This window comes from Podarcis pityusensis (assembly GCF_964106645.2).
Source record: "Podarcis pityusensis genome assembly, chromosome: 7".
Lineage (NCBI taxonomy): Eukaryota > Metazoa > Chordata > Lepidosauria > Squamata > Lacertidae > Podarcis > Podarcis pityusensis.
In genome coordinates, this window is record NC_138031.1 from 42013787 (window position 1) to 42040989 (window position 27203).

The 27203-nt window shown below is 39.7% G+C and overlaps 1 protein-coding gene across 4 annotated transcripts in view; it reads left to right on the top strand.

Annotated features, from left to right (window-relative positions):
• NOL4 (nucleolar protein 4) overlaps positions 1-27203 on the top strand; it is a 117742-nt gene that overhangs the window by 71366 nt on the left and 19173 nt on the right. For 3 of the 4 annotated variants that reach the window (XM_081013840.1, XM_081013843.1, XM_081013842.1), the window contains 3 exons: positions 8703-8986; positions 21765-21944; positions 22650-22841. In XM_081013840.1, coding sequence (XP_080869966.1) covers positions 8703-8986; positions 21765-21944; positions 22650-22841 — 656 coding nt within the window. The remainder of the gene's footprint in view (positions 1-8702; positions 8987-21764; positions 21945-22649; positions 22842-27203) is intronic. The other variant, XM_081013841.1, reaches the window with a different exon arrangement.

The following is a 27203-nucleotide window of genomic DNA, read 5'->3' on the forward strand; positions in this document are numbered from 1 at the left end:
GTTAAGAACAGACCTCCGAAATGAATTAAGTACTTAACCCGAGGTACCACTGTATTGGGACATTCCTTAATGGCACCCTAAATTGGTCACCTGAGATGGCCTCTTCAGTCTACTCTACGGAAGGCTCTGACCTGTGCTCAGTAATATTCCTTGTATTGCATTCTCGAACACCAAGACAGGAAAAATCTGGAACTTTACATCAGAGCTTCCAGTTAGAAGCCTATGTGTAAAATAGTGCCTTGTGAGGGGAATCTATTTAGCAAATAAATCCCTCTATGCTTTTGAATTCTGGTTCATTGGTTCTAATTGCAGAATCATATGTTGGTTGAAGTTTTGGCCTATTTCCAATACTACAGAGCACAAGGGTAGAAAAAAAATGCTTTAAAAAATTCCTTATGCTAATTAAATAAAAAAAACCAAATGCAGGTGCTATAGCTGTTTTGTGAATTATACTAATCTCTTTGAGACAAACTCTGGGAATACAATCAAAGCCTTTTTTTTTATGTTGTGTATACACCTAGTGTGCAGACATGTCAATTCTCAAATTAAGGCAAATCTAAGAGTTTGGCATAATTTTACTGATGATCTATCATGGCTCTGAGAGGACAAGCTAAGGAGTGCATCCCAAGACAGAGGGATATTTCCGTGTGTGTGTGTGTGTGTGTGCATGCGCGCGCGTGTGTGTTTTACACTAGGCCATATATCTGGCAGGCTCCCTGGCAAGTCAATTATTCATTCATTCAAGATTCTGCCTTCCTCCATTCTGGAGTTTAGGATGGTGAACAAGCAATAGATAAGTGTTCATTTGTTGTTGGTGGTGGTGGCACCTGCTGTGACGACAAAGACCAATACCTCATAACTGCTGCCTCCCACATTGTTTTTGCTACACTAGCAGCACCAAAGTGACTTCCCCGGGGTGCAAACCTGGGTGGTGTGTATGGAGGTCCTGGGTTGCCCAAATGACAAGACCACACTCTCAGCCTTGATGTGGTCCAAAGGAAAGTAGAGCAATACATTTGGCACCAGCTGGGCTGCAGGAGTTGCTGGAAGGAGGCATACAAGACACCAAACAACCATCTCAGGTACTCCACTCTGGATTTGTGTAGGGTACAGATTTTTCCTTGGGGTTAATTCTGGAAGCCTTTCTCATGAATGAGTATAGCCACAAGGCAGTGAAGGTTTAGGATCAGAGTGTTCCTTCTCCCAAATGGGCTACCTTCCCAGGTTGACTAGCCCCATCTGCCCCTCATTTCCCTCGACAGCACATGCAGTAACCACCTTCTTGACCCTTGGACACACTATTGGTCTCGGCCACTAAATCTGCCAGACCCTGTTTACACATGCAGGGAAAGTCCCTAACTCACTGGGGGTTTGAGACCCATCGGCTACTCTTACCTGATTTAGCCAACCAGTCAAATACATTTCCCAGGGTGTGACCACTGTTGCACGCTGACAGCTTCTAGGAGCCACAGGTGAGAGCTAAGTGCAAAGTGGGAACCAAAGGTGGACAAACTACCCCAGAAGGAGATGATGTGTCCTGCACCTGAAGTACTACCCCTCCTCCAACACTCCATACACCCCTAAGTATTCATACAAAATAACAAAACATTTAAGGTATAAAGTCACAAAATAACAAAACATTTAAGGTATAAAGTTCAGCAACAAGTACAAGTCACAGAGGGACCTGAATCAAATACAATGTTTGATTTTTGGAACCCCACATTGCTGGGAGCTTATTTTTATTAATAAGAAACACAAACTGTTTCAGTGCTAAACTATGGCGGTCCACACACACTTGCTGTTTTATTTCCATTATGATCACAGTAGCACGTGCAACACACATTAGAAGGCAAGAAAACTTAGTGGCAATTTCAACATTTAGCATTAAATGAGGAGATAGCTAGGTGCTAGAGGGATCGTGCATGATTTACACTTCTGTTTCCTGATTTCATGCAAAGCAGGATCATGCAGAATCTCTTTCATAGACAGAACATGCTATCTTGTCAAGGTGGATATAAACATGTTCCCTTCCATCATTGGCACAAATCCCAGAAGCAATCTTAGAGGAAGCATCATGCTTCATTAATTACTGCTTTCAGTGAATGCCCAAAGCCACCCAGAAAGGCAACAAACTCTATGGTCACCCATACTTTAGATGGCTAAAGGCTATTCAAGTCAAATGAAGATGAAAATTCTGTGGAATGTGCTCTGGGAGACAGGAGCACCAGAAAGCAGCTAAGCTGCTTTGAATATTAAACCAGTGAACGTAGTAAAATAGTCTAAAAGGCTCTTTTTATTTGAAAAATATATATTTTGTTTGTTTCTCTGGAGGTTAAGTGTCTGTTACACATACAATATGTAAATGACTGGATTTCTTTTACCCTTGCTGTTGGAAGGCTCTCTTAACCTTTTTTGGTTTGGCTTATAGTAGCTCATGTAAAAAATGAGGCATTTGTAGGCATTTGCTGGCCCTGCCTTGAGAAATTTAGTTGCTCAAATGTTGCAGTTATAGCTGTTATATTGAGGTCTTGGTAAGAGGCAAACTCAAAAAGGAAGATTATGGAGGAGGCAGATGCTGAAGGACTGGGCTTGGCATGTGTCTTTATTTTTCTTTCACACAGAGAGTCCTTAATTTGGGGATAAGATGTAGAACTGTATAATGGTTTATAAAGTGGCCACATCTTACTCAGTATATAACACACTGAAAAACAACAATTTTCACTGAAGTACTCTCTAATAACTCAGCCATAGTCTTAACTAGTTAATCTCCAAATGACAAAATTCATAGATAATTAGCATCCCAAGCTGTCAGTAAACATGGGAGAATTAAATCCTAGAGGAAGGAGCCCATAGCCCTGGAGGAAGGCTGAGTGCATGTCTCCCTGTCATCTTTTCAGCTCATCCCAGTAGTCCCACTGCTAGAATGTGTTGTCATAGCAACACCATCTCTTGCTTCATGCAGGATAGATTAGCTCTTACTGTGCAGTGGAGAGAATGTAGGGGAAGTCAAGCTAATCCCTGGGTGCACTGCAAGAAAAAGGTTGGACCTCGCCCGAGGGATGCTGTATCTGCAATGATAGAATTGGCCTGCCACAGACTTTGGTATTTAAGTTGAAGAGCAGAATTCACAGTAAGTGTCAGCTCCTCCTGAGTGGAATATTGAATCAAGGTTTTCTAAGTCTTGTTGAAGAATGTCCCATGACCATGCTCAAACAAAATGACACCAGGCACCTGCATCTGAAATACGAATATATCCACTAGTTAAAGTGGCATTTTCAATAGCGATGTAAAGCTTTATTTTATCAACAAGCAAAGGGAAAGCATAAGGTGTATACCTGAAAACCTTAGCAATGCTTAGTAGCTGCAGCGAGCATGTTTTACAAACTGGAGTGAGCATTCAACACACTGAATGCTTCAATATATCTCTTGAACACTTGGAAATTCCTGAAGTTCATGAAGGCTGAGAAGAAAGTGAGAATGCGTGTGAAAAGCTATTTGTGTGTACTGAAGCAATTCCCACTTCTCAAAGTGCTGAACATTTCATTTTGAACATGCAAGTTTATACATTATTTTAGCATTGATTTATTATCTTCCTTGCCATTTTTAAATGAAAAAGGGAGAAAAAAGTACCATAAGATTAAGACAGTGTGACTTATGTTATGTTTTTGTGACATAACGTAAACATCACTGCAGCTCTCCATTATATTAGTGGTAGGATAAAAAGCAAATATTTTAATAGTTCATTAAAAAAAAAAAATGATTGGTTGGTTGGTTGGATTTCTTATCCACCCTTCACCATAAGGTCCCAGGGCTGGTTACAGAACCTTCATTTTAGTTTAAAAAACCAAATAAAGCCACTAGTCCCCACATTAACAATTTCATGGTATGTCATTTTAAAAATATATTCAGCTCAGTCTAGGCTAAAGAGGTGCCTTATGTTTATCTGGTTTTTGTTGCTATTCCCAGAAACAGTTTTAGTATTTTGGCATTCTGCCATAAACCTTATAGCAAGCTCTGAAATCAATACCCCTCCTTATTTTTCTAAAAAAGATGGGTGTAAACCACTAAGCATTATCCAAGGTTTTGGCACAAACTGCCTTGGAAAAAAGAAATGTTTTGTGGATTATCATGGGGTGTGTGTATTTTGAACTGAAATATTTATGAGCAATATGAGAGACATGAAGGATTTAAAATACAACATCTGGATTATGAGCTGATTTTTGTTTGCAGTGAAAAACACTAATTATATTGTTGCAATGTACATTATATGGAATTTAAATTCTGCTATAATAGTAAATGAAGATTTAGGCAAGATTGCATGTTTCTTTTTACATGCATTATGAATAATTTACAATATTTATTAGATTCCTTCTATTAAAGGCTAATATTGGCAGTGTTAATTAGAATGCCAGTTTAAATTTCTAAAACATATTTTGAAGCAGTAAACACAGCCCATTTCCATGCAAACAAATTGCACGTGTTCTGCTGATACATTGTCAAGATGCAGTTTGACCCTTGCAGAGAAAGGATCCAATGGTGAATGTTTAAAAGCTTAAGAACTCTTTCAAAGGAAATTAGGCACTGCCATCAATATGTTCCAATAGATGTTCTTTTTTCTGCCTTATGTAATTCACAGAACACAAATGACATGGATAAACAGGAGGAAGCATTTTCCCCCTTCCACCAGCAGTCACATGCCCATTCAATAGTTGTTTTTGAATAAATGACCTTGTCAAGGCTAGTATTCTATTAAATGGAATGTTCTTTCATCAAGGTGGAAAGAATCTAGAATAGTGGCTTATAATGGGGAAAAAAGTGAATTTAATAATTTGCCTGCAATGAACACATATTCCTTGTGTAAAGCAAATACTTGCGACTATCTGCTGGTTCTTTTAATTGAAGGCAAAGTGATTTCGAGAGCTGGCATTTGCTATGTCAGTTCCAGGTTCTGGAAGGTTCCATGAGACCCTCAGCGTATTTTTGCCAAGAGGCAGGGCTGGCTGACTCATCAGGCAAGGTGAGGCAACCTCCAGTGGGATCCACGGGGACAGCAGATCCAGCCCCCAAGAAAAGCTACTGCAGCTGTGGTGCATACCCTCCAACATTTCTCTGATGAATATAGGGACGTCACATTCCTTAATGATAATTTTACTATTTATACCCTACACATCTTATTGGGTTGCCCCAGCACTCTGGGCAGCTTCCAACATATATAAAAACATAATAAAACATTAATTTTTTTTAAAAAACTTCCCTATACAGTGCTACCTTGGGTTAAGTACTTAATTCATTCCGGAGGTCCGTTCTTAACCTGAAACTGTTCTTACCTCGGGTTAAGAACTTTGCTTCAGGATGAGAACAGAAATCGTGCTCCGGTAGCGCAGCAGCAGCAGGAGGCCCCATTAGCTAAAGTGGTGCTTCAGGTTAAGAACAGTTTCAGGTTAAGAAGGGACCTCCAGAATGAATTAAGTTCTTAACCTGAGGTACCGCTGTACAGCAATTGGTCAGAACATAGCCAAAACACTTGCACGCACTTATCTTCCTTCTCCTCAATCCTCAAATGTGCCCATTGTTCACATTGCCACCACAGACAAACTTTTGTGTTATTGAGAGCTAAAGTGTTTTGTTCAATATTTTGTAACTTGGCCAAACACATCTACCTTTTATTTGGTATTCTTATTCAGATTTCTTTTTTAAAGTCACTATTAAGATTCTACTCTACATGAGCAAGGAATTTGTTAACCATATTAAAGTATCATTTATGTTGTCACATATTACACAACAGCATACTTAACAGTTGCAGCTCAAGTACATTAACAGGCAAAACTTACTTGAAGTAAATAGTGAATTGTGCTTTCAATCCAAACTGTCATGTGAAATATACATTCACATTTGTCAGATAAAATAGATTGTAACGTGCAGCTACAGGTTCTACGACTATTTTTGAATTGAGGCCAATGAATAGTAAATATTCATTGTTTGAATGGAATGAATGGAATGAACAAGAGCTGTTTCAGCAAATTGGGGGACAGGGATAGGTGGAACTGTGAATTTCTAGAATGTGAGTATGAGATAGGGGTAGGGATTGGTTTACCTTGTGATTGAGGGTTTCTTTCCCCATTTCCCCCCCTTTGGCAGTCCCCCCATCCCCAATTAAAACAAACTCTCCTTCCAACCTCTTACTAGCTCATATTCTCTGAGAACTAGGCTGGAGAGATATCCTTGTCACCTGCTGCAACTATGAGTTTTTTGGGGAGGGGAAACTAACATAAAAAGATGGGGAAAAGACCAATCAGCCTCTCCATAAAACTGTAGGGTAAGTCAGCCTCCTCTAAAATTTCTTAGAAATTCATGCACTGCACATAAAAGCTACAGAAACCACTCTTCCATGAGCAGGCAAAGGTATTTTGCAAACTGGGGGAGGGGGAGAAAGCACAGCTTTAGAATGTCTCATAAGAACAAAGCAAAAGCCAGACTATGTCATATGTTCTTAATTGGGGATTCATTTTTATTCTTATTACGTAATTCTGTATACTAAAATTAGTACAGGAAGCAAAGTTAGCTCAGCAAAAGTACGGTTCTGATTTGAATAATTGCTTGATTTCAGAATCTTAACAAGAGCCTCCTTTTTCAAATTAAAGCCAATAAAATGAGAGAACCTAAAATCAAGTGGTGTGAATTCTGTGCATGTGCCGTCTTTTCTCACTCATTCTTTCTCTGTTGCTACTCTGTTCCACATTATCCTGGTTGCTTAGGACTTTGGAGAACTTTTTTAATTCATTTGTATAATCCACCCAGATTTCACGTGCATGTTTTCTATATGAAGGTTATAATTAGTGTAATGTTAACATAATCCAGGCTATATAGGACATTTTATACCTGAATGTTAGGAACCAGCATATCCCCAATAACTGCTATCTGCTGGTGTCCCTATAGAAACAGCTTTAAATGTTTCTATATTGTGTAGTTAGAAACTGAGTCATGATTTTTAGTTTTAGGGTTTTTTTAATGTTGCTGTTAGGGTAAAGGGAGTCGGAGACTCTTAACCTCAGAGTTGTGGGTTTGAGCCCCACGCTGGGCAAATGATTCTTGCATTGCAGGGGGTTGGACTAGATCCCTTCCAATTCTGTGATAGAACCTTGTCAAAACAATCCCAATGCATTTTCATCACTATTCTTTTAAAAGCAACAAAGTGTTCCTAATTTTATGTCGGGACAGTTTGTAAACTACTTTTGCTTTTTGGTCAATAACCAAACAATTAATAACATAAATACTATTGATATTACAAAGCAATGTGAAAAATATTGGAAGGCTAACAATGGCCGGTATATTGACTTTACATTTTATTTCAGCAGCACAAACAATTCATTAATTGTTAGGAAAACCATATTAAACATATTGATAGAACTCAGAATTCCCTGTTAAGCTCACAATAATCCTCATAGCCCCAGAACTAAAGGTTTGGATCCAATCTTATCACTGGACCATTTTATTTTCTGTGACATAGTAATTCACTTCCTCCACTACTCCCCCTTTCATTTTCTTACTGGCTCATCACTGGGCTTACCAACGCAGAATTCCTTTCTTACTCTCTCTTACCTCTCTGGCTTCCCTTGCAACCCCCCCCCCTTTCTGTACTATTTTCTCACCCTCTCCCTCACTTGTAAATCCCTGTTCTGTCCTTCAGTCTATTTCCATGTCTGACCCTCTAGCATCCCCCTTTTATGCAGCTGCTATGATTATTGCTGTAACCATCCTAATGCTGTCCTGACACTTCTGGTCTGGCTGGGGTTTTTTATTTGATTGACCTAGGAAAGGATTGACATGAGAGGCAGAAGTAACCTGCACTTTCTTTTCATACCATGTTTATTTACAGCAATGTCTTCAGAACAAAAAAAATGTTTAAAGGACACAATTTTGTTTAAGATAATATAGTTTTCCATTTCAACCAAACAGGGGAACTATAGTGGAAAACTTTGTGACAAGCCTGGGCATTAAGTCATGATTTGCTGTTGGTTTAAATACTGTAGTCTGCTTTGCTCCAAAGCTGTTAACCCTGGGTTCCCCAGTATGGATGAAACAGGAGACTATAGTTAATGGAAGACTTCCTGGTTTATTCCTGCCATGAAGGGAGGAGCCAAGAGGCTTTGTGTGTGGCCAAAAGGCTCATCCATGCTTTGGCCTATTAAGCTGAGCTACGATCATCCACACTTTCCCAATAGGATGAATATAATAGTTCCTTCCTTCCAACTGATGGAATGAGCATTATCCTCTAATAGAAGCAGTCTTTCCATTGGAGGAAGTCTCCTTCCATCAGAGGAAGGGAACTTTCTATTCCAATACTGTATATTTTGCTGGTTTAAAGAACTATAATTCATAATAATTGGGATATGTAAAGATTCACACCCCCCCATATAACTTAAGCAAGTGAGTCATGATGTCACGTATAAAGTGGAAAGATAAGCCCTTCCTTTTCCACCTGCCTAGGTCATTAAAGAATCTGCTCTGGCTGAAATTTTCTTAACTGTTCTGTGATTGTTAATAGTGACTAGTAATCACACAAATATTTTCAGCTGAACTGTTGGAAATGTTGTGTGAGTGGCAGCAGGTTGTAGGTTTTTTTTGTAATTTTTTGTTGTTTGGTTATAAAGATAATGTTGATGACATGCCATTGAAAAACTGTAAATCCATGTGTTTCATAGATGATTCAGCTGCAGAGAGTTTTAACGGCAATGAGACTGCAGGACACAGTTCCAATGCTTCAGGGGGAACACACTGCAGGGAAGTGGCAGAAGCCAACAGTAATGGCAAAGCACCTCTGGAACCGGATGAACAGCCGCTGAATCTGAGTGACAGTCCCTTCTCTGCTCAGCTCACATCAGAATACAGGTTAGATGACCAAAGCAGTGATGGAAAGAACAAGTACAAGAACATCCTAGTATCTGATCTTAAGATGGAGCAAGAGGCAAAAGAAAATGGAAGCAAGGTAAGATGCTTCCATGTTCACAAGATATTACAAAAGCATAGATTAGGAAGAAGAAAAGTCTACTGTAACAGTTCAAGGGCTTTGCAAATTAGGAAATTGGAAAAGTTGTTGACACCTAGTTGTTTCTGCTATTTTGTGCTCACACTGTCTATTTCTCACGTGCATATTATAACAAATACCAATATTTGATCAACCAGAAATACATTCTGCAAGTTTTTCATTTCTGATTAGAAATACAGTATTTTGAGAAGACCTGTGGAATCTTCCTGTTGAATGAATCACACACATAGTCCATGATCAGTATGTATTAGAATCCTTATTGTGTCAACAGAGTTGGCACTAAAGCTTTCATTGCCATCTATAAACATGTACAAACATGTCTGAATTGAAACCAACAACTTTGCTTTAAGAAGTTGACATTTCCAAACAACTTTCCCTCCAGCACCCCTGGTTGTTCCTACTGTATTAGCTGGGAGAGAATAAGGTGACTATGTGTAGATAAAGACAGATCCAGCAGATTAGATAGCTAGTCTGATAGGAAGGCAGTTGTCATGAATGTGTATAGTAAGAAGAATGAAGAGTTGAATTTAATCTAACAGAATTCTTGCAATTATTGTTTCTGCTGCTATCACTGAAAACTCCAGCCTTTCAAAATCTGATACTACACATTGGATTATTATCTTTATACCATTGAAACTGAGTACTGGATCCAGATACTTCCACTCATTTTAATACCAGCAGTGAAATATCATAAATTACCCTGACAGTGCTTTGAGTGCCACTGTGTTCTGTTGTTGGTTTGGTTTTGCATCCCCCCCTCAACATGAATAATGTGAGAACTCCATGAGTATTCTGAAATGATCTTGAAATCACTGTAATTTGCTTGATGTAAATATGTTTAGAAATTGAAAAATATATTCTATCTTTTTATTTTAAAAAAGTAGCAGAAAAATGCTTTCAATGCTGGACTTAATCAAGGACTCAATACTCAAGGAGTCAGAAAAATCAACAGGCTACAATATACAGACTAATATAAAAATGAGAGAGGGCCTAGTGATGGGCAGAGCACTATCAGGAACTGCATTTGTGGGGAAACACAGTCTCTGATACAGTAATCAACAGTTATCAATCCAAACTCTGCCTGTCTTGGAAGAGCTAGATGTCCCTCCCTCCCATTGAAGATTGTCTTAAACTCTCAGACATGCGGTAAAGTCCCAGGATAGGATGCAATCTCCATAGAAATGCTGAAAGCTGGCCTCAATTTCTCCCTCATGACACACCTCCACAGCCTCCTCTTGCAGTATTGGGAACAAGGATCAGTGCCACAAGACATGTGTGACCCCAGCACTGTGAACCCTCTACAAGAACAAAGGTGACCGCCATGACTGTAACAACTACTGTGCAATCTCTCTGCAGAGTACTGCGAGGAAAGTGTTTGCCCATGTAATTTTCAACAGATTGGAATTACTCACTGACAGAGTTTAACCTGAGCCACAATGTTCTGAGGTCAGCAGTTGACATGATTTTCTCACTGCGTCAGCTGCAGAAGAAATGCCTAGAGTAGAGGTGCTCCTTGTACGTTGTCTTCATAGACCATACAAAGGCCTTTGACCTGGTCATCTGAAAAAGACTCTTCAAGTACTCAACAAGATAGGATGCCCACTTATTGCTCTCCTGTGCCTTCAGTTCGATGTGGGTGGGTTCTACCTGGTACTTCTCCACACCAAGACAAAAGTGTGTGGGGTTCTAATCCAAGAGATGTTGTTTGCAGATGATACAGTCTGGGCAGCACATTCCAAGGAAGTTCTACAGAGACCCATAAACCATTTTATCTATGCCTGCATGGAGTTTGGCCTCGTCATCAGCCTGATAAAGACCAATATCCTGGGTCAGGATACTGCCAGCACTCAACGCATCAGCACTGGTGACCTCACACTTGAGGTGATAGAAGATTTTGCCTACCTGGACTCCACCATAACCAGCAACCTTTCTATCGATGCTAGCTGGATGAGCATATTGGCAAAGCAACTATGGCAATGACTCACCTCTCCAAAAGGGTGTGGGAAAATGTGATGCTAACAATCAATGCCTTCCATATGCACTGCATCAGGAAGATTTGGGGCATCACATGGCAGGACAGAGTCTCAAACAAATATGTATTCTCCCAAGCCTACATTCCCACAGCTTGTTCGCGCTCCTATCTCCACGACATCTACACTGACTTGGTCATGTACACAGCATGGAAGATGGCAGGATCCTCAAGGATGTGCTCAACGGGGAGCTGGCACTAGGCCTGTTCCTGTCGGCCAACCAACTCTGTGTTACAAATATGTCTGCAAGCATGACACGAAGGCTAGAAGCATTAAGCCCACCAAGTGGGAATTCCTTGCAGATGATCGCAGTTCCTGGAGAGAGACAGTCAGGCTGTGTGTCAACAGCAGTAACCAGAGAAGCAATGACAGCTGGGAGTAGCACAGAGAGAAGAAATTCTCCAACAGTTTGACTTTACCCTCAATGACACACTCTTCATTTGTCTCCTGAGACACACAGATGCCAACAGAAGAGAGGTTCTTCAGTGGGACCCAGAAATTTATTCAAGTGCATTTGTTCTTTTACTCAATATCTGTTATGGTTTTCTTTTAAGCCTACACCCCAAAACAAAGATGACATCTACATCTCAGGTCCCACTATGTTCCAAATGTTATTGATCATTAATATTTGGAGATTTAAAATCACCCACTCATAGTTGCTTAACAATTAATGATGGTCTGATGGGAGCTTTACGCCAACAACATCTAGAGAGTTCCATATTGACTACCCCTGGTGTGCCCCAAGTGGCTACACTTTGAGCAATACTGAATAGTTTGGAATAGCAGCTGAGAAACAAGGGGGGGGGGACTACACATTCCATTGTATCATAAACCCAAACCTGGGTTTATGCAGTACATGGCGGAGAATCCAGATGAGGTTCCGGTCACTTATTCAGGGGAATAACCTATAGTAACTTATTGAGGGATCTTCAGCCAAAGGACACAACCCTACCTCCATCCTCTGGTGCTCTAACTGTACTCTAACAACTTTTCTGCATTACCTCTGTCTCCCCAAGCCTCACAGATATCAAAGACTACAAAACAATGCAAAGGCCTTTAACCAGCCATCTGGCTCCTCCAGGCAGGCATGACTTACCCCATCAACCCTGGATAGCCTGCATAAGGCTTCAGTTGTCTCTGTCTTCCTGTAGAGACAATTTCTCTTTTAGGTGTATTAGCAAGCAGGGATACTTTGGAGCTGTCCAAGGTCCTGCATGCTTTCTGCTCAATTCAGACTTTAATGCCTGCTTTCCCCTGTGAGCCTCAAGTACCTGCATAACTGACCATGTATTTTGCCTGATTTTCTAGAACATAAAACATGGCTCAGAGTTTACAAAGTTAGCACAAACCATAGTTTAAGATCATGTCTGATTATGACCATCCATAATTATCTGAAGGAAGCCATGAACAGGATGGCTAGACTGTTCCAATCAGAGATCTATCCCCCAATATATATTCTGATTTATATTCTCTGGACTTTCAGAGAACTTCAGCACTACTATTCTCTAGAATTACAAAATCCTATTGAACCAAGCATGGCTTAGATGGGGCACCAGAAAATGATCCATTTCAACTGGGGTTTAGGCTTGGTTTCAGCACAGAAACAGCTTTGGTTGCCCTGAATGATGACTTCTGTCTGGAAAGAGATGGGGAAAATGTATCCTTGACCTCTCAGACAGGGACAGCCTAATTTCTGTTGTCCATGCTCTGGTAGCCCTCTGCTACTGTTGTTCCCCAGTGACTGGTATTCAAATGTATTCAGTTACCAGTTGCTAGAAGTGTGTGGGGGGGTGTTATTACACTTATGTGCTGCTTGTGCACTTCCCATAGGCATTGGTTGCCCACTGTGAGAACAGAATGTTGGACTAGATGTGCTTTGGGTTTGATCCAGCGGGGATGCTCTTATGTTTAGAGGTGTAGTGACACTGATCCTGGAAATAGTATGCAGCCATCATGACTCTTGTCATGTTATACATAGGGCTGCTCCTGAAAACATTTCAGAAACTTTAGCTGGTGCAGAATTCAGTGGCCAGGTTGCTCACTGAGGCAAGACAGTTTGAGCATATTACACTGATCCTGGCACGACCACACTGGTTCCCAATTAGTTTCCAGGCCCAATTCAAAGTGCTGGTTTTGACCTATAAATCCTTAAACTGCTCAGAACCACAATACCTCAAGGAACACCTCTCCACATATAAACCAACCCAAACACTGCAATCATCGTCTGACGCTCTTCTTCATGTGCCTCCTCCATGAGCAGTCCAGATGGTGGCAACACAAGAATGGGGCTTTTCTGCAGTGGCTTGCCGTTTGTGAAATGCTCCACCAAAGGAGGTTCATCTGGCACCTTCAGTATACATCTTTAAGTGCCAGGCAAAAACATTCCTCTTCAACCAGACCTTTGGCTGGATAATAATCTATGCCCTTTTAAATGTCTTTGTGGGAGGGGGGTGTTATTGTTTTGTTTTTGTTTTTATTATGTACTTTGTGGTTTTATTCTGTATTTTATTGTGTGAACTGCCTTGAAATTTTTGGATGAAGGGAAGTTTACAAATTTAATTAATATAAGTTTCTGTGAAGATAGCCCTATAGTTGAAGTTTAAAATATATCTACTGCACTTCTTTAATAATTTAGATACTAGATATTTTCATGCTGACTCTCCATGCAGGTTTTTTCCAATTCTCATCTCCCATGTGAGCCTAAAAATGCATTAAGGGAACTCTGTTAAAATTAAGGGAACTCTAAAAGACATTCATAAACATTTGATGCTTAGTGAGCACTAAGTCTGATTTTCTTTATGCACGACCAGCTTATTTGGGTGGATTGTAAAAAATATCTTGCCATATTTGCTTATGAACTATCATAATGATAATAACAAATATAAATAACATCAACACTCAGATCTGGGCAGAGCTGTATTTCTGTGAGGGTGTTTTTGGTTGCAATCTGATATCTTTGCACAGTTTTGACAATCCAAAGGGCCTATAAAACTGCAGCAACCCTCCAGCTATAAATTGCTCAGATACTGGGAAATCCATGGTAGCTTGGAACAAGTTTCTATATTTCCCAGAAATATCTGGAATGATCCAACTCTCTGCCACCATCTTCAAAATGCAGCAGAGTAGTCTGCTGCCACATCAAACCTCTGCCGTTGGCAGATTGCCTCATTTTATTCATGGCCGTACTATAAAAGCAACAACCCAAATTAAAATTTTGCACCCAGGCAATTAAAATCCTGCACCAAGCAGAGCCAAATTCTGTGATTCATAAATTCTGCAAACTGAGTGCATTTACATATTTTCTCTTATTTTGCACAATCTATTCTGCTGTTTTACTTTTCTTTATTGTGCTGTGACTTGTCATGGCAAACATCCTATCTGTTCAGTAATGCTCCTAGCAATTTGTAACTTGAAATGAAAAGCAAAGCCCAGCTAAAATATGTACCATGATATTCGGATGTACTTAAAACAAACCAGAGGAAAAATAAACTTGCTTATTGGAGGTGGTAGGTGGTGGAGAGAACATAACACAGAGAGTTCAAGTAACTACAGTTATTCTATGCTGGTCATAATGGGAGTGCTAGTCATTGGCCAGTGCCTGCAAGGCCTTCAAGAACTTACAGTACACCCATTTTGATGGGAATTGGGGGTGACGGGATGGGCCACATTTGGGCAATAAAAAGTTCCTGTAGTTCTTTCAAGCATCTAAATCATCAGATGCATGAAGGAGTCCAAAGGCCAATTCATAATTAATCTGAAAAGTTAGGCTCCAGTCTTGGAAATCTATGTCTGTGTTTGAAAGGAAAGCAACTGGATCTGAGAGCACATTTGATGTGGGAGGAAATATGATCCCAGTTGTGGATCCCAGATTTGATCAAAAGAGAAGAGTTATGACTGATTTCTGAAAGTTCTAGAATCTCCTGAAACAATTTCAAGATACCAAAATGTAGCTTAATGGACTACATCATAAATGCTACCATTATGCTGAAGGGGCACTGAGAGTTAATGATGCAAAAAAACGAACAAGGAACAGTTTCAGACTACAAACAAGCTTGCCATAATCTGTTTTACTTGCCATAATCTGTTTTCTTAAGCAAACTAATTATGCACATGTGTTCACCTATGAATGGTTTATGGGGACTAACCTGCTTCCTTTGATGTTCTTAGATCCCAATTCCATCTCTGTTAAATAGCTTTTTAGGAATATCTTTTTAGGATCGAGGTACAATCCCTCTCCTCATATATACAGCGGTCATATTTTTGGCAGTTCGAATCCATGCGACGGGGTGGGCTCTCGTTGCTTTGTCCCAGCTTCTGCCAACCTAGCAGTTAGAAAGCATACCAGTGTAAGTAGATAAATAGGCCACTGCTTACAGGCTACCACTGTAAACGGGGGGTGGGGGTGGTTTGATACAGTAATGCCATTATCTTGCTCTGTGCACTATTAACAGTGTGAACAAGACTTATGCATTTTGTTAAAATAATAAAGGAGCTATACGCACAAGGAAAGTAGCCGACCAACCTGAATACATAAACTTGTTGGGATTGCAAAGGTGGATCTAGGGGAATGCAACTAGTGTGGTCACACCGGGCACAGAGCTTCTGGGGCATCTGAGGAGGCACCACAACTATGACATACAACAGAAGATGGGGGGGGGTGGCACTGGATTTTAGCATCACACATGGCACCACTGAAATTTGAGACGTCAAGGTCCACCACTATGTCATTGTGGATTTTACAGGGAGCAGTCTAACCATTAATCTCAGTTAAAATATGATTTGAGCATTGCTTTATTTGTCTAATTTCCCTTATTAATTTGTGTTCAAATTAGTACTGGGAGAATTCCAAACCTATGCATACATTCTCATATATTTGTTAAACTACCGATTGAATTATTTAACTGAGAGTGGACATATATTTTCTTTCCTGGCTTTTCTTATGAAAGGAGTTAAGCTACCCACACCCCCTATAAAGACAGTTTTCCAAACTGTTAAGGACCATATTCCAATTAAAACAAATCACAAAATTAATAGAGCAGCAAGATAAAAATGATTCATAGCCCTTGGTGATATATTTGAGAGATGAAGTCTGCAGTAAATCCCATTGAGCTCAGAGGGACTTGCTTCAGAGTAAACATGCTCTTAAAATTGTGCTGCATATTACTACACAGAAACTGTGTCTTTTAGGAGATTATACAAATTTGTCTGTTAACATAACATTTTTTCCGGTACCCATCAGTAATTGGCAGTTGCAATGAATTATGTGTCAACCAAAAAGCTTCCCCCACCCCTATTTAAAAAGGAACATTTTAGCCAATGGCAAAAATGTACAGAAACAAAAATTCATTAGTTTTGCATAAAATGGCCTGAGGACAAATATGTGACCCTGGAGCCATTTGTTTCATGTCTTCTTTTTAATGTAAAAGAGTTTTGTATGAAGAGTAAAAAAGCAGAATGAAATGAGAATTATTTACTTTGCTGGTGCATGAGACTAATGGGGTCTTCTGTTATTCCCACTGATGTCACTGAGAGATTTGCTTTGGGCTTTCTTGCAGTCAGGTTTTGGTTTAGTCTGTGTATAACTATGGAAGAAAAAAAATTGTAGCGGTTTTTAGAATTCATAAGCAAAGGAGAAAGAAGCAGTTGGTAAAGCATAACTGAAAAGGAGTCTGAGGCTAACATTTCAGAATCTGCAAGAATTTACAAAATGTATTACTTGGAACTGGGGTAGCAAGGTTTTGAAAGAATAATAAAACAGTTGATGTAAGGCAAATACTAAGATTAGAACCAAAATTTTCTAATTAGGTGAGGGATCTGCGGAGAAGCTCTTCTCTTCTCCTGCTAGGTGCTGTTGGCTATGGAAACACCTTCACTCTCACACACCCTACAACACCGATGTTTGCACTCACACCTGGGCTGCAAAATTCCCTGATGCAAAACATATCAATGGGTGTGGATACAAGATGGGGAGCCAAGCTACTCTTAAAGGGGCCATTAAAGCTAGCTGCAAGTCCATTGCCCCTTTAAGAGCAGCTTAAATCTGAACTCTAATGACAAAATAAGAACCCGTGATTCCTCAAGGGTTTTCATGATGGTCCCAGCAATTTCAGGACAGTTGGAGGGTATGCAAATACAGTAAAACACTTGAAATAGTATCGCTGAGAAGCAAGCAGCAGAGAACTTGCAGCTAAAATAACGTTTTCGCTGTGCTCAACACAAGTGTCAGCACTGGTGTGCCTACTAGGGAGCTGGGACTTTGGCAGCTGCTTGGAGGTTCCATGTTCTGTCGCTGGAGATGGGACTGTGCTTGCACTCTGCACTGCACTGTTCCATGTGCAGTTCTAGTATTTTTCTGCAAACCTAATATATCCCTTCTGTATTCAGAAAGAAGAAAGGTGCTTTGCGGCCATACTGGTTGGTATAGGGCCATTCACTTTGCTGTAAGTGCAAATAATAACACTCACCATTGCAGATGGATACTCCCTGGAAATTGCCTCAATGAGTTCCGCGAAAAGGTCTTTATGTAAAATATAATTGGTAGAAATTTTAAACTGAAATATGCATACACGTGTTTATAGTATGAGATAATGTTGTAGCCAGCTATTATCTTGTATCACACAGAGTACAGATTTGAACACTGGCCATCCAATGTGAAAGGGAAAAGGATTAAATTAGTAGTCACCCATTGTTCTTCACTAGAGAATTGTGTGTAATTAAAAATCCTGGTTGCTTCTCATATCACATGACTAGACATGCAAGGAAGCTCTGGATACCTGTTGGCCTTGATGAAAACACACTCAAATGCAGTCATATTGCTTTTCCTAGAGGATCTGTGTTAGTCAAAAAGAGTCTTTTAAAAAAAAAATCCCCCTATCAAATCAGTTTCATGAAAGAGTTATTTCATGCCTTGAACAAATTTTATATAACCATCACTTTAGCTTTTCTGGCCTTCGATCAAGCTGTGAAGTGAAATTATATTAAATAAATATGGAAAGATTATGCTTCAGTCCTGTGTTATATTGTGCTCTGCATAAAAATGAGAAGACACTCAAAAAAAATTGCATTATCAGACATTTCTGGAAAAATAAAGGGTCACATTTTCAGAGTACAGTAATTTATATTAATACAAGCTGAAAGTGTCTGGTATTGCCTAGGAAAATTAAGAAACCAAAAATTATTGAGATTTATGAATGGATGGTGTAATATGTTACTCTCAGGGCTATGTGTAGTCTTGCCCCCTGCCCCAGGGTCCCAAACTGACCCAATAACACCAGACCATAGCTGGCCCCTAATCACTTTGGGTTTGGGGTTAATGTTTAATTAGGGTTTTAAAAAACCTTATTAAAAACTTAGGGGGGAAAGGTGCTGGTACTCACCATGCAAGAACACACTGGCCCCACAACCCAGACTCCAGCCACAAAAGCTGAGGTCTGCTTAAGAGGCCAGAGGCCACCTTGGCTTGGACCTGCATCTTGGGATGCCTACAGAATGGCTCACAATGGTATCCAAGCATAGACCAAACCCTGATTCTCAATCTTGGGAGCTGTCAGAACAAACCGAGCATCAAAATCTCCCAACGCAACCAAATTGGTGTAGTGTGGAACACTTAAGCCTGCCACCTTGGTTCAAAATGGTGCCTGATGGCTCCCAAATGTAGGCAAAAGCTATCTCTTCCATCTCAGGAACAGTCATGCATACAGAACAGAGAGACAAACGAACAAACCACTTTCCAAAACATGTAGCAGAAGTAGAAGTAGCAGAAGGCAGCACAAGTCAATAGTACGTAGAAGTAGATAGTAGATAAATAAGCATTTCAGTATATTTCATACAAAACCTCTCCCCGTGAATTTATTTTGACAGTAAATATATACCAAGATATTATCAAAGAAATGTTGTCTTTTGCTGTCAGCGGATACTGTTTACCCAAGAATATACAAATGGAAATGGCCAAAAGGCCAACTAATCTAAACCCTCAAGGATTACACTGTAATCAATTGTAAAATCCAAACTGTTCATTGTATATTATATAAGATCTGTTTCATGATCCTCTTTTGACTGTGCAGCACTCTTTAAGCCTCTGGACTCCTCCCTACTTTTCCCTTTGATCAGGCAAAATCCTGCTTGTTTATTTCAAGCTCTGACAGGCAATTGTATATTACCCTTAAGGTGGCTTGAAGCCAAAGAGGCCAGAGAACCTTTACCTTTAATAGTTGTGTAGAAGAGGCCATATGAGCAGATATGGATTGCATTATAATAAGGTACACCTGTAGGTTTGCTGGCCTCACTTCCATCTGGTCAGCCTGTTTAATAAACCTGTTGCATTACCAGCACCTGTATGGAGTCCGACTGAGTACTGAAGTTTAACAAACAAAATAGTGCTTCCAGTTACTAGTCTTAGGCGGGTGTAAGCAAGTAAAATCTCACATTCCTCCAGGCTCCCCATATCCATTTATGTTATAGTGTAAACAAAATTAGAACTGCCTGCTGTTATTCTGCTTCTGCATAGTTCACTTTCTGCTATTCAGGAGGAGAATGCAGAGCAGACACAATGCTGATAACTGGTCAAAGGCTAGAAATTGGACCAGAAGGAAAACATGATAGTTTAGTCAGTTAAGCATGAGACTTTTAATCTTAGGGTTGTGAGTTTGAGCCCCACCTTGGACAATTCTATGATTCTGTGAGAAAGAGGGTTAAAAAATTGAAATGCAAAGAGGCAAAAAAAGAAAAGAACTGAATGGTTTTTATGGCCTGTTTCTCTCCACCCACAACCTGTCTACCCATCCCATTCTGAGCACTTAGAGACTCCTCATTTCCAGATGCCAAGTATTCTCTGCTTTTTTAAAAAAATTCTCTTTACTTAATCATTTCTGTGCCTCCTATTCTTGCCTTTGAGCAGCAGGAAGTGGGAGGAGGGCTGAGAAGATGCATCATACCTCCAACTAAAGGAATGGCACAGTACTGTACAATACAAATAGGCCCAATACAAATTAGAGACTCCAGCACAGCCTTCCAGAGGTGGTTCCATTCCCAAATCACAGATCTGCAGTGGAGATCCTCCATCTTGGTTGTACATCATCGCAACTTACCCACGCTGATGTTCATATCTCATAAACTGGCAGAGATGCAGCCACTTTATATGTTCTCTAAACACATCAATTGGTACATATGCATCTTTTAGCTATATTGATAGAACTGAATGTGTGTTTTGGCTTGTATTGGGTTGCTGTGCAAAATATACAGAAAGAGTTCCATCCAAAATCTAAATCTGTTAGGGGAAAATTGTAGTATCTGATTCTGTTGGTAGTTGCCAAGTTTTGGGCACTCTGAGTGAGTAATTGTTTAATGAAATGGACACATGTGATTTATCCAGCAAGCTACTGATTCCATCCTAGAGGAAATTATTAATCCTGATGAATGAAAAGCTTTGCAGAGAAAACAAAATGTTTTACTTTTTCTCTCTCACAGCTTTAAACATTTGTTTTATTAAGGATATTTCTATATTGCTTTGTATATAAAAATACATTTGTGCGGTAAAGAGTTAACTCAAACAACTACAAGTGTTACACAAATATACACTGTTGGCAATTTGAAGGTGACAAAACTTCTAGTATACAGTCGGTGAATTTGGTAAAATGAAAGGATCAATCTGCATGTTACAATTTCCAGAATTAAATGTAGTTTACAGAAACTTAAATAAGTGTGTATTGTCATTAGCAACTGAAATATTGAATGGCTTCTCTTCTTTCTGCCTTGTTTTTTTCATGTATGTAATTGGTACACACACACACCTATTAGTATTCTGGGAAAGCTATCAAAACAAACTATTCTATATACTAAAAGAGAACACCTTTTGAAATTGGATTAGCATAAACATACTACTTATAAGTCAGTTTTTTCCATGTTATAGTTGGTTAACTGTACATAATGGGAAGTTACTTATGAAAAGATTTCTCTTTGTTTTACACACACCTGTTTAAGAAAAAGAATGTTTGTTCAACATGAAAACTATTTAACTTTGCAGAAAATGAAATATTAACTCTAAACTTTGCAGTCATGTAGAGGAAATTGCAGCTGAAATGAAGACATCTGAGGCACTTTTCACTTTTATTATATAGGAGGGGAAAGAGAGAGAGAGCACTAAATGTAACTGGAATGCCATTTTTATAGTATGTGTTGTAATAAGGACCCCTTTCATGAACATGAAACACAGGTGTATCATGCCAGTTATGAAGAGCACAGGCATGTATAAATTTTGACTATATTTTGAAGGTAAATCCCTCAAACAACAATAAGAGCAACTGGCTATAAGAAGAATTCCCAGATACTGTTTTACCTTAGGCTGGACTCTGATTCCATGGCAGAACTGGAATATTAAACTTAGTTCTTAACAAGTCCAAATTAATCATCCTGTCCATTGGATCACATCGGCTCTCTTCTTCCCAACTTCTGAAGTGAATGTTATGGCTAAATTGTCCTTTAAAAAAAAAAAAAAAAATATTACTCATGAACTGTACAATTACATGCTGCCTTACTCTAAAGCCCCATACAAAGAGTTCTTGAACACAATTTCTATTCAGAAAAGTCCATTTGGGGAATCTGTTAGTATGTAGAGAAGGCAAGGATTTGTTGAGGTTGAAGCAGGTGATTTCCTCAGACACGTTTTACAAAATGGCTTCCTTTATTCCTAGTCACCTGCTCATAGCTATTCAAGCTATGATTCTGGCAAGAATGAAAGCATGGACAGAGGTGCAGAAGACCTCTCCCTGAACCGTGGAGAAGAGGACGAGGATGATCATGATGAACACGAAGATGCTGAGAAGGCCAATGAGTCGGATGGCGTAGAAGCGGAGCGCCTGAAAGCTTTTAATGTGAGTTACATGGAGCTTTATGCCCTTCAGAATTTTATTTTCTTATTTGTGGCATTTATTATGGGTATATGTGGCAGTAAAAGAGGTACACTAACTTTATTAGAAGGGGGACCTCCCTCCCTCCGCACACATTAAAACTCTTGGAAACAGACACCAGTTCACCAGATTTAGAGGTTTAACGTATATTTACCTCAGTTGTGTGTTTTGTGTGTGTGTGCATGTTTGCTCAGTGGACAGCAGCAGTAGGGACTAGGGGGCTGCAGTGTAGTTCCAGGAGTGTATTCTAGCGGCCAGCTATTTTCTATTATTTTCCAGATTTATATAATTTTGCATGACAACGTACGCAAAAATTGCTCACAGCAGGGGAAGAGTAAGAGACACAGTTCAGTATAACAATGTAGGCATCCTACTGCATTGTTAATAACAGACATGAAAACAGTGCCTATTTTCACAATCTGTGTTTTATTTCCCTCACAATTTCTATACACTACAGCCTAATCTTTTCTTGTCTTTTTTTTGTCAGTCCTAAAACAAAATCCTTGCTTGCTTAGCATTTCTGACTTTCCATTACAAAGCTCTTCACTGTGTAAATAAATAAAAATAAAAATAAAGGAAATGTCTTCCTCTCTGTAACTGAGCCAGGAAGCTTAGAAAGAGAACACCACCCCTCCAAATCCTTCTCCTCTGTCTCCCTCTTGCCAACAGATGTTTGTCAGGCTGTTTGTAGATGAAAACTTGGACCGAATGGTCCCAATCTCTAAGCAGCCCAAAGAAAAGATCCAGGCTATCATTGACTCATGCAGGCGACAATTCCCTGAGTACCAAGAGCGTGCCAGAAAGCGTATACGTACTTACCTCAAGTCCTGCAGGCGGATGAAAAGGAGTGGTTTTGAGATGGTGAGTTTTGATCTAAAAAAAACCCCAGCCCTAGTTTCCATCAAAAACCCCATATGTAAATCCATGACACTATTTTGTTTTCATCTTAGTGTCTCTTTTTATTTGTATTTTTGGTAATGTCAGGTCAGAGGTTATTCTTCCTCCTTTCATATTACCTGGATCCCCCCTCCCTTTCTCCAGTGCATTTGAAATGCCTTCAAAAATGCAGTTTGCAGTTATTTCAAATAGAAAGTCATTTTAAAAAATGAAGAGCTCCTCAAGATGTAAAGGAACAAGGAAAAGAGAAATAAGGCTTGTTTGTTTTTGCAGGGTCATCATTCTGACTCCTGTAGAGATGATATAGTGGCCTGAACCTACAGGTACATGTTGGTAGTAGTGGGATGCATATGTGAAACTGGACATGCCATGTACACATGGCTACCTACTGATTCTCTTTAGGATGGAATGTCAATCTAGTCAATCTAGGCCTTCCTCCCAAGCATATGATATACACATTCCAAGCTGACAGATCTGATCATGTCGTCAGGGATCTGCACATATTTCATGATGCAGTTGTGAGAATCATGGGTCCAGCCATTAGTGGTGGGTGAGTCAATATAGCAGGGGAATCTTTCTATATTTTGGAATGGGCATATTAATTGTTGCCCTGTTGTCATAATTACCACAACATTTGTCAGAGACATGAAAACTGCTTTTAATGGTGCTTATGCTACAATCACACATACATTTGGCATTTTACCAAATCAATGTAGCCTAAGCAATGTAAGACTATAGAAAAAGACTATAGAAAAACACTTAGGATCAAATTAATATGCTTTCAGCATTTTCAAAATTGTTTAAAATTACTCATTGTTTGTCACCCTGGGCTCCTTTGGGAGGAAAGACGGGATATAAATTTACTAAATAAGGTTTTGCTTTATAGGATTAAGATTTTTAGGGATCATTTCTTAATTGCAACATTAATATCATGGGGAGCTTTTTTAACCTTTCTAATTTCTCAAAGAAAGTGAGAAATGAAAAAAGGACACCATTTTTTTGGCTGCCATGATCGAACACCAACTAAATGTTAAAATACCACACCACACGCATCCTTTCCCATTATAGTAGAAAAGAAGAACTCCTTTGAAAATTATCTCAGCATTTCCATAAAAAGTCCTAAAACAAACCTCAGACCCTTCCTTTCATAACTTTCAAACATCATCTACCTTTTAAATATCATTTTAAGAAATACATCCAAAAACCCGTATTTTATATAAAAGCAATAAAATCAGTCTATATTTTGTCGCTCCTTCCTTCCTTCCTTCCTTCCTTCCTTCTTTCCTTCCTTCCTCCTTTCCTTCCTTCCTTCTGATGTCCATTCATTGTTCCAGAACCTTAAATGACTGTGTTCAAAACCAATTGCCACATCTGCTGAAATCACTAGCTTAGGACAAAAGTAAAAATGCAGGAAGTCGTATTTGTACAATTGATGCAAGTCAAGTCAGCTTATGAACAAGGGAACTATAGATTGAAAGGGAGCAGAGAATCAGATGTGAAAATCTGATTGTTGAGTTATATTGTGTTTTGAAATATTTGACGGGCAATATATTATTGAAGTCTAGTAAATAGTGTAGTTTTACATTTGTTTTGTTTGAATTAAGTTATTTATAAAATGAAAAGTCTTTGTGCAACTGTCTGATCTTGATAACTTTGATTAATTTTATCTCACGACTTTGTACACTGCTCTAATATGGAGTGTAATATATATATATATTTACAAAGAAGTAATATATTTCCTGTCTTATATGACCAAATTTCATACACATGTTCACATCACTGAACAATTACAAACATGAATGATCTCAAAAAGTGCTTGTTTATATCTCTACATAACTGTCCAAATAAAAAAGCATGTAGGGGTAGCAAGTGGGGGACACCTGGCTTGAGAGCAGTACATGTGAAAAGGATCTAGGAGTCTTGGTTGGCCACAAACTTGACATGAGCCAACAGTGTGACGCGGCAGCTAAAAAAGCCAATGCAATTCTGGGCTGCATCAATAGGAGTATAGCATCTAGATCAAGGGAAGTAATAGTGCCACTGTATTCTGCTCTGGTCAGACCTCACCTGGAGTACTGTGTCCAGTTCTGGGCACCACAGTTCAAGAAGGACATTGAGAAACTGGAACGTGTCCAGAGGAGGGCAACCAAAATGGTCAAAGGCCTGGAAACGATGCCTTATGAGGAACGGCTAAGAGAGCTGGGCATGTTTAGCCTGGAGAAGAGGAGGTTAAGGGGTGATATGATAGCCATGTTCAAATATATAAAAGGATGTCACATAGAGGAGGGAGAAAGGTTGTTTTCTGCTGCTCCAGAGAAGCGGACACGGAGCAATGGATCCAAACTACAAGAAAGAAGATTCCACCTAAACATTAGGAAGAACTTCCTGACAGTAAGAGCTGTTCGACAGTGGAATTTGCTGCCAAGGAGTGTGGTGGAGTCTCCTTCTTTGGAGGTCTTTAAGCAGAGGCTTGACAACCATATGTCAGGAGTGCTCTGATGGTGTTTCCTGCTTGGCAGGGGGTTGGACTCAATGGCCCTTGTGGTCTCTTCCAACTCTATGATTCTATGACTCTAAGTTTTTCAGGTCTGCTGTTGCCCATGAAAACACAGAACTAATCTTCTTCCCTCATGCATGTGGAAGTAGCTGTCAGCATCGCCCTTGAGCCAGTGCCACCAACTGGACTCATCCACTTCAGCCCCGACTGGGCTAGGCGAGCTGGGTAGCACTTCCAGAGACCACCTTCTGCACAGGAACAGGTCAAAGTGCTGTGGACTCACAGCTTAGAGTTGTGAGCACCAGATTCACTTCCACAAGAAGACAGTCGTCGCACAGCAGAGTACAGCAGACTCTAGCAGAGTATATAAACAACTCGGAGAGCAGCTCTGTAGAATATCTTCTTTATTCTATCTACAACTATACAAACTATATACTGAGCTTAATGAGCCTAAGCATAAATGAATGCTGCACTGCACTGAGTGTCTGCAGCTGCTCTTAGCAGCAACCTTATCTCTACACACGATCTCTAACACTCAGTCTCTCTCTCTCTCTCCGACACTGACTGACTGACTCGGTGCTGGAGCAGAATAAGTAGAGAGCAGAACACGCCTCCTCCTCTCTGGAGAATCAGCAGACTCCTCAGGAGATTCTTGGATATGGGAGGGGTGAAATCTCCTCAGTAGCTGTGTCCAAAAGCTGTTGCCATAGTTGAGTGAAAGCAAGCAAAGTCTTCTCCTGAGCAAGAGTGTACACCTCCCTGTCTTACGTTCCTTATTTCAGCAACATCATTGCATAACAGTAGCAGTTGCCAATGAGGCTGAGAGACAAGATCCTCAACAGTGGAGACTGTATGAGAAACCAGAGTTAGACCTTTGGTTTATCTAGCTTGGAATCATCTACTCTGATTGGCAGTGGCTCTCCATGAAGCTTCACAGAGGTTTTTCATGATCATATTGTCTGAAGCTCTTTTGACCGGAGATGGTAGGGATTGAATTTGGCACCTTCAATAAGCAAGATGCATTGAAATATGGTCCTTCCCTTAAGATAGACTAGTGGAATAGAATGTGAATGGTCACGGGCAGACATTCTAAATGGTAGTGAAACCTAGTTTGAACACACATTCGCTGCATCCTGAGGCATTTGCTGTCAGAGAGACCATGTTCAGTAAGCCCTATACCATGGCTTATAAGCTGATTGGGTAACTTTGCTCCTCTCCTCCATGCTGTGGAAGTTTATGTCTTGGCGTGATATGTGAACATGGCCTCCATAGCCTCTCTAGGTTTCATAAAGACTTTTTGGTGGTTTGCTTGAGGGGCTTTTTATTTGAAGGGCACTACACAAACCCTCTGCATAGGTCAGTTTCAATTTGATAGATTTGGCAGTGCTGCAAAGACAAACGGGAAACAAGCTAAAGCTTGTTTCGAATCCTGATGATTAATATATGTCAATATGAAGAAATAAAGAATTAAATGGCCTCCATGCTTGTAAAACATATCATTTTGAAATGTCTGGTGCTATCTAGATTGTAATCTAATTTTGTTTCACTGTAATGACATAACTGAAAGGTAATTAGAATACCAGGAGCAAAGTTGTTTAACTGACTGCTTATTTAATATCACTTAAAATGCAGGAATGGTGACTATATCACTGTATCATTATGGTGGTAAGGCGTTACAGTGAAATTTCTACAGAGGTCTGGGCATAAATTCAATTTTTCACATGATTCAGTTGATAAATCTTTCTGAAAATGCCAGAACAATTAAAATTGTTTATAGGACATGTAGCATTTCAGGTGTAATTATGGAACAACCACCAGGGCTTGATGCT